At 35.7% G+C, this 8,442-nt stretch overlaps 2 protein-coding genes across 2 annotated transcripts; both read left to right on the top strand.

Moving 5' to 3' along the window:
- The first annotated feature begins 209 nt into the window (after positions 1–209).
- On the top strand, positions 210–3,462 carry LOC145001759 (glutamate receptor 2.8-like). Its single transcript, XM_078961108.1, has 5 exons — positions 210–521; positions 616–1,958; positions 2,043–2,355; positions 2,436–2,842; positions 2,933–3,462. Exons 1-5 carry the CDS (start codon positions 236–238, stop codon positions 3,395–3,397), a joined length of 2,814 nt encoding a protein of 937 aa, XP_078817234.1. The 5' UTR covers positions 210–235; the 3' UTR covers positions 3,398–3,462.
- A 4,242-nt stretch (positions 3,463–7,704) lies between these two features.
- Positions 7,705–8,187, top strand: LOC145001271 (histone H3.2-like). The gene has a single exon (XM_078960641.1). It carries the CDS (start codon positions 7,744–7,746, stop codon positions 8,152–8,154), a length of 411 nt encoding a protein of 136 aa, XP_078816767.1. The 5' UTR covers positions 7,705–7,743; the 3' UTR covers positions 8,155–8,187.
- Positions 8,188–8,442: the final 255 nt, after the last annotated feature.

Genomic DNA, 8,442 nt, shown 5'->3' on the forward strand with positions numbered 1-8,442 from the left:
ACTTGTCAATGTCAATGTATACCATTGATCGTCACTCTGTCTAGAAAAAGGGACTGAGTCAAATTAACTACATTACGTATATATAATCTTTAAAGGAGGTAGAATGGAATTTTAGTCAAGTCAACTCTTATGAGGAGATTCTCTATATTTCTATGTATATATGTATATTATAAACCACATAGATAATTGCGTTTGTCTAGATCATTTAAATTCAGCTCCACCTTCCTAGAAAAAGATGTGCAGAAAAAGAAAGATGGATATATCTCTACGGAATCATGGTGTGGTAGTGTACATGTTAGCTTTGATGTTGATCATGTTGGTAGCAAATGGTGAAGAACAAAGGACACGAGAAATAGGAGTAGGGGTGATTCTTGATATCGATTCACACGTTGGGAAGAGTATCTGGGTCAGCATCTTGATGGCCATTGAAGATTTTTATGGAGATACGAACAACTCGACCACCGTTATTGTCCCTCACTTTCGGGATTCCAAATACGACAACGTAGAAGCTGTAACTGCTGGTGCGTAACCAATCTTCATCTAATATCACTACTAGGATTCTATAATTATGCAGTTACCAAATATCGTAAATTGTTTTTGCTTCTTTTTGTATAGCCATAGACCTTTTGAAAAATACTCAAGTGATGGCAATTCTTGGACCCCAAAAATCATCCCAGGCAGCTTTTGTACTTGATATTGCCCAAAGATCGAAGGTTCCCATGATATCTCCGGCAACAAACCCTGATCTTTCCCCAATCCGCAACCCCTACTTCATCCGCATAGCACAAGCTTCGTCAACTCAAGCCCAACCCATTGCAGCTCTAGTCAAATCCTTTGGCTGGAGGGAAGTCGTGTTTGTTTACGAAGATACTGATTTTGGAAGGGGGCCTATTCCCTTTTTATTCGACGCAATGGTAAACATTGGTACTCAGGTTAAGTTCCGCACCCTTTTGTCTCCATCCTCCTCGGATTATGAGATTCTGCAACTACTTTACAAATTAAAGTCCATGCAAACTAGGGTTTTTGTGGTACACGTGTTACCGGCTCTTGCTTCACGTTTCTTCAAGAAAGCAGACGAAGCTGGAATGATGGCAAAAGGATACGCATGGATCATCACTGATGTGCTCACTGGTCTTTTGCATCAATTGGATCCGCAGGATATTTATTCCATGCAAGGTGTAGTGGGTGTGAAACCTTATATACCATCATCCAACCAGCTAAAGAAGTTCGAGAGGAGATGGAGGAGGAGATTCCGTAAAGAATACCCCGACATTGATAGAGTTGAGCTTGACATGTTTGGGATATTGTCTTACGACTCTATTGTTGGACTAGCTATGGCGTTAACAAGAGTTGGATCCGAGTTAAGTAGTACTATCTTCAAGAGACCAAAGAAAGCGTCAACTGATTTGGCTGCTATTGGAACCTCGGACATGGGATCCAAGCTCCTTCCAATGATCCAAAATATAAGTCTTGAAGGCATGAGAAATCGAGATCTGGAGATTGTCAATGGACAATTACAGATGTCTACGTACCAAATAGTGAATGTGATTGGGAAAGGGGAGAAACACATCGGATTTTGGAGTTCAAGAAACGGTATATCAAATCAACTTATAAGCCAGAATCAAAGTTCAGATTACACGACTAATAAAGATGATCTGGGAACCATCATATGGCCAGGAGATACTCCACGATTCCCTAAAGGTTGGGAGATCCCAACTGGTGGAGACAACATTTTAAGAGTGGGAGTTCCAGCAAAAGGAGGATTTGTTGAGTTTATTGAAGCTAGTATAGACCCTAAAACCAAAGTGGTTAACGCGAGTGGATATGTCATAGATGTCTTCAAGGCAGTTATAGATGCAATGCCATATGATGTGCGCTACAAATTTCTTCCTTACGAAAATCCTGATGGTCAACGAATTGGAGATTACAATGATCTTGTGTATCAGATTGTTCTTGATGTAATTAATTACTTATCTATATTGCTTATATATAGTTGGTGTAGGATTCTAATGCTAACAAAATTTTCTTTTAACAATCAACAGAAATTCGATATGGTGGTTGGAGACGTGACAATCTTGTGGAACAGATCAAACTATGTTGAATTCACTTTGCCCTACTCAGAATCTGGAGTTTCAATGCTTGTTCCCTCTAAGGTTGATGATAGTAAGAACGTTTGGATATTCATGAGGCCTTTAGAAATGGAGTTGTGGATAACAATTGGAGGATTCTTCATCTACATTGGATTTGTTGTTTGGGTTCTAGAGCATCGTGTAAACAAAGAATTCCGTGGTCCTCCTCATCAACAAGTCGGAATGATTTTCTGGTTTTCCTTCTCCACCCTTGTTTTTGCACATAGTAAGTCCTTACTTAATCACATACCCAAGTGATGTTTGAGTAACCAAAATTTTTTTTAAAAATGTGAATGTATCTTGCAGAGGAGAAAATGATAAGCAATTTATCTAGATTCGTGGTGATAGTGTGGATATTTGTGGTTCTGGTGCTAACCTCCAGCTATACAGCAAGCTTGGCATCCATGTTAACAGTGCAAAAGCTCCAACCAACTCTTACGAATATGTCTGAACTCAAAGCAAGAGGAGATTTTGTAGGATACCAAGATGGTTCTTTTGTTGTTAACATGTTAAAGGACATGGGTTTCCATGGTGATAAGTTGAAGAAGTATATCAACTTCAAAGAGTATGCGAATGCGCTTTCAAATGGGAGTACGAAGAATGGAGTTTCTGCCATTGTTGACGAGGTTCCTTATCTCAAGATGTTGCAGGCCAAAAACTGTAACAAGTATGTCATGGTGGGTCCAACCTACAAGACTGCAGGCTTCGGCTTTGTAAGTAGCGATATTTCTTTGATTAATTTGATATGACATGTCATTACCTCAATGATGCTAATTGGTTGGGTAATGCGTTCTTATGAGCAGGCGTTTCCGAAAGGATCACCGCTAGTAGCGGAGTTCTCAAGAGCAATTTTGAAAGTGATAGAGGAGCAGATGAGAAACATTTCAGACAAATGGATTAGTGATGAAGCGGATTGCCCAGGGAAAAATGAGGACGTTGAACCCTTTGATAAGCTGACACTAGAAAGCTTTAAAGGTCTATTTTTTGTTGCTGGATTGTCTTCAACATGTGCGCTAGTCATCTTCCTGTTTATGTTCTTATATGAAAACAAGGAGATACTAGTCTCACATGATTCAATGCACCATAAGTTGACTGCAATCATACAAAACTTTGATAAGAAGAAAGATCTAATGCCCTCTGAAACAGAAACAGTCAACGATAGCAATGATTATATAGAAGAGAATATAATTGGCGATCCACCGATGAGTCCAGCAATAAGTGTTTATCATCAAGGTGAAGGAGTCTTTTCACCTGCTAGTCCAGTGTAACAATGAGCCAGTTTATCTAAGTTAATAGTATTAGCGATAGTTAAATATATATTTCTAGTTTATAATTCGTGATATATATTTCTAGTTTATAATTCGTGAAAATCATGGTTATAAACTTATTAATAAATTATAGTTACATAAAATTATAATCGTCGATTTAAATAAATATATGATCTCATATTTTGTATTAATTTTATTTTAATTTTTATTCTAATATTATAAATTTAATGTAATTAGAGTAAGGAATTTAAATTTTGAAATTTGAAATGTAAAATTAATAAGTTGACAAATATCATTACATTAATTATGAGACCTTATAGGGTGTAATGACCCAATTTTCAAAATAAATTTTTCATTTTAGAATAAGCAAACATATTCTCATACATTAAAAAACCCAGTTATAATTGTTTTCAAAACATAAATCAAATACAACTTTTATTTCCAACATCAGAGTGTCCCATAAAACGCTTGTGAGAGAGTGCACGCCACGTCATCACGTCTTGCTCGCCACATCATCACGTCTTGCTCTTGCCCTTGGGATCTGAAGTACCTGAAACCATAAACAAACATGTAAGCACGAAGCTTAGTGGGTTCCCCATAGCATATCTCACACACAATTCACATCTATAAAAACTACATCTACCACATAACACATATCAATTAGCTATAAAGTTTTTTTTTTTTTTTTGAAAGAGCCAAAGCTCAGCAAACTTTATTAATAAAAAATAAAAGAATACATCAAAAAAACAAAACAAGCTACCTCTACCACTAGCCACAAAGGTTATCTCTACCCTTAGCCATAAAAGTTATCTCTACCCTTAGCCATAAAAGTTATCTCTACCATTAATCATGAAGGTTATCTCTACCACTAGCCCTGAAGGCTATCTCTACCATTATCCCTGAAGGCTATCTCTACCACTAGTTGTAAAAGCTATCTCTACCACATATCAATGCATAACAATGCCACACACCTCTACACAACAAGTATACCAACTATCATAAAATTGGTCGACCTTGGTGCCTTAGACCCATTGGTATGTTGAGAAGACTCACCTCGAATACAGAAGCTTCCTGAAGAAATCCTTAGTTGTTGCCATGTCCACTTCCTGAACCATTAATATCGATCAATATACCCAATTAGAAATTGGGTCCCATACCATGATCCTTAATCCATGCTTGGGGGGGGGGGGGGGGGTAAATGATCATTCTACCCCTGGCCAGTATGATCCAAAACTAAGGCCCAAAACCCAACACTAGGTAGGTTTTCCAAGCCCAGTAGTGGTCCACTATTGGCCTGATTTGATCAATTGGTCCCAATCCCTCTAATGGGCCTTACCCTAAGCCCAAACATATTCCCCGCCCAAAACATCTGACTCCTGATGACCTACTGTGACAACCCGAAAAAAATTTCTTTGTAAGTTCAGCCATTCAATCCATCATTGTATCAGCCTCACTTCTGCTATCATTTAGCCTTGTTTAGACTCTGTTTAAGGGTTCAAAGCTCGGTACATTCAAGCATTGAGTATACGATCGAGTCGTGTAAGTTCTGCGTGTAAAAATCAAGTCATACACTCCATGTGAGGGAGTGTACGACCGTATACATGAGTGTGTGGCCGTACATATGTGTGTGCGGCCGTACACTCATGTTATGTCGTACACCCCATCCCTAAGTATGATATCCCTTCATTCCTAAGTTCAAGAATGTAAGCCTTTCTTCCATTTTGATTTGTTGTTATCTTTCTTCTCCAAGTAACACCCTTTGATCTCATCCATGAAAACATCTCTTTTGGCTAGATCTTTAAATCTTCATCCATTTCACCAAGAACACACACTTGTTCTTGGTATTGTGAGCCCTCTTGAGCCTCCGAATCGTAAGTACTCATTCCTTATGTTTAGTACATGTTAGGAACACTTGATTTACACCTTAAAAACATCCAAAACTCAGGATCATAAGGAGTGTACGGCCGTACACCCAAGTGTGGTTGTACACCCCTCAAAACACCCCTAAAGGGCCTTTAAAATGCATTTCTAGCTACAACACTTGATGAGCAATAGTCCCATGAGCATCCCTACCATCCAAACCAACATTTGTGCACTTATTACCATGAGTGTACGACCGTACACTCCCTGGCCGTACACCCATGGCCGCAAACTCCGTTTTGTGGCCGTACACCTCCCTTAGATGAATCATATGTGATTATAACACTTGGTCCAAGTGTTTCCTAATCCCTAAAGTTGTTTCCTTGCATATGGTTGCTTCTAAACACTATATTCATGCCAATATATGTCATTTAGGACTTGTATGTGTCTCGGGACTTCACTAGTGGAGCTTCTCATACTTACGCACATATTCGTTTGAATCACCCACATAAGATGAGTGTATACCCCTATAATCAATCTTTTAAACTGTTTTAAATACTCTTGAGGGGGGAATACAAGTTGAACACAATGATAATTGTGTAAATGTTTGTTATAAACATCTTTCAATAGAGTGCTTATGTATTTTATAAGTGATCAAAACATTTCAAAAACTTTTTTAAAGTTATGTTACTTTATAGTTTAACAAAACTCCATTTTTAAAGTACAAGCATAACTTAGTAGTAAAATGAGTCTTTCCAATAACATGTAAAGTAAAACACTAGTAAACTATAAGGGGGTATAGTTTAGAGGTTCGGTTCATACTAGATAGTAGAGCATACTATAAAGAGAAACAGGGAGGTAGATACAATACATCAGAGAGACATACTATACAGTATACATGATAACAGAAAGAACATACTAAGATACTATAACAGAACGAACATACTAAAGCTATACCATGAGAACACTACAAGATCTATCTATATCAATAATCACTAACTCATTGTTCTAAACAAAATGTAATAGTAAATTGGGTATACATGATCATATAACTTTAATGTGAATTTACACGACCTAGCAAATTGTTTGCGGAAGTCGCGTTTGGTCCCCAGAATCTCTTGCAAGGAGAGTGTATAGTATGGGTACTATCCATCACATTATGACCTTAATAAAACAAACTTCATTTAAGGTAATCAGTACGTCAGTTTGTCAATTCAAAAGACAACTGAGTACTTACATTTTCCCATTACTTTCATATTGTGACAGTTCCACTTGAAAGTTAACGCAAACTATTTTCGAGTTAAGATAGTTATAAACTAGAGAAAACTTACATCTTTTAGTGGCACACATTTTAGTGTCATTTATCTTTTGTGCCACTAATTTAGTTTTTTAATGGCACTTTTCATATGCTATAAATTTAACAATTCTATTAAAATATTATAATATTTTATCATATCTATCATTTTTAATAGAATATTAGAATATCAACATTCCAAAAAATTTGATTTAATCATTTATAGTGTAATAATGTATTAGAAAATTTTACTTATATTTTGAAAAAAACGGTAAATTATTATTATTATTATTATTATTATTATTATTATTATTGTTATTATTATCATTTTAAATTAAATAACAAAAACAATATTTAAAAAAGAATTTTTGGATTTTCCCTTTTATTTTTCATTATATAATTTCTATTTTTTTTTTATCTCTAAGATAAATAAGTAGGATCGCGTCTCCGTATTTCATAAAATTAACAATCTCAAATTAACCTCTATCTATAAATATCATCTTTAATAAATGAAAGTTTTTTTTGTCACATGTCAATTTCTAATGAATTTTGACAGTTGTTACTTTGTAAAAAAAATTTTAAATAAATAATATCCACATGTAAATTTATGATTTTTTTTTTATTTTTACAATTAAAAACCACATAATTTTATACATATATGTAAAGTATCAAATATAATAAATTGCAATTATTATGTTTTTTCATTTCTTATTTTAAAATTTTATTTAAAAAAATACTTATTATCAATATTTTAATATTTTAATTTTTTAATCAACCCGTGTAATATACGGGTTTTACATCTAATAATATAATATAATAATTTTTTTTTTGAATAATAACCTATAGAAGATAGGTTTTTTTTTTAATGTATTTTGGCGGTTAATAATTATAAAAGAAAATTTACCATTATTTCCAATCGTGAAACAAACGAATGAATGACTAAAGAGGCACAAGGATTGCGATCCGCATTCTCTATTAATATACAATCTGAGCCGTCCTTTTCTCACCCCACAATCTAACGGTGTAGGATCTTTCGCGCTAACTATTCTCCCCCAAAGTTTCAAATCCACTGCAACCTCCGTCACTATAAACCCTAATAAATACAAGCATCTTCTACCCCATTTTCCACAACGCTCGATCGAATCTACTTACCCAAAACAAAATCTCATTTTACCTTTCGAATTCTCTAAAAATGGCGAGAACAAAGCAAACTGCTCGCAAATCAACCGGAGGAAAAGCACCAAGAAAGCAACTGGCAACTAAGGCCGCCCGAAAATCCGCTCCGGTGACTGGAGGTGTGAAGAAGCCGCACAGATTCAGGCCAGGGACTGTTGCCCTAAGAGAGATCCGTAAGTACCAGAAGAGTACAGAGCTGTTGATCCGCAAGCTCCCATTTCAGAGACTTGTTAGAGAAATTGCTCAAGATTTCAAGACAGATTTGAGGTTCCAGAGCAGTGCTGTTGCTGCACTTCAAGAGGTATCGGAGGCTTACTTGGTGGGTTTGTTTGAAGATACTAATTTGTGTGCGATTCATGCTAAGAGGGTTACAATTATGCCTAAAGATATGCAATTGGCTAGGAGGATTAGAGGTGAAAGGGCTTAGATTTGTGATAATGTCTAGTGAATGGAAATCACTTTGGGAGCTTTTCGATTGTAGAAAGTAATCAGTGCTTTAAATTCACATGTTATTTTGATATGTCCGAACTTCATTCGATGTGATATATGGACGTCTTTGTTCAAAGTTTCAAGTGATTGCACATATCATGCATATGGGTATGTCATGGGAAATTATCGGCATTTTTCTTATTACATATAGATTATTACATCTTTATGTCACAAATACTGAAACAGAAACGAAAAATTAAAATAATTACATTCCAATGTCTTAATT

This window comes from Lactuca saligna, chromosome 6 (genome assembly GCF_052625555.1).
Source record: "Lactuca saligna cultivar CGN05327 chromosome 6, ASM5262555v1, whole genome shotgun sequence".
NCBI classification, from domain to species: Eukaryota; Viridiplantae; Streptophyta; class Magnoliopsida; order Asterales; family Asteraceae; genus Lactuca; species Lactuca saligna.

Bases quoted from the DNA above. Each gene is read 5' to 3' on its own strand.
- LOC145001759 (XM_078961108.1), top strand. From the start codon at position 236: ATGTGCAGAAAAAGAAAGATGGATATATCTCTACGGAATCATGGTGTG. The intron at 1,959-2,042 runs GTAATTAATTAC...AACAATCAACAG, and splicing joins TGTATCAGATTGTTCTTGAT to AAATTCGATATGGTGGTTGG. The intron at 2,843-2,932 runs GTAAGTAGCGAT...TCTTATGAGCAG, and splicing joins AGACTGCAGGCTTCGGCTTT to GCGTTTCCGAAAGGATCACC.
- LOC145001271 (XM_078960641.1), top strand. From the start codon at position 7,744: ATGGCGAGAACAAAGCAAACTGCTCGCAAATCAACCGGAGGAAAAGCA.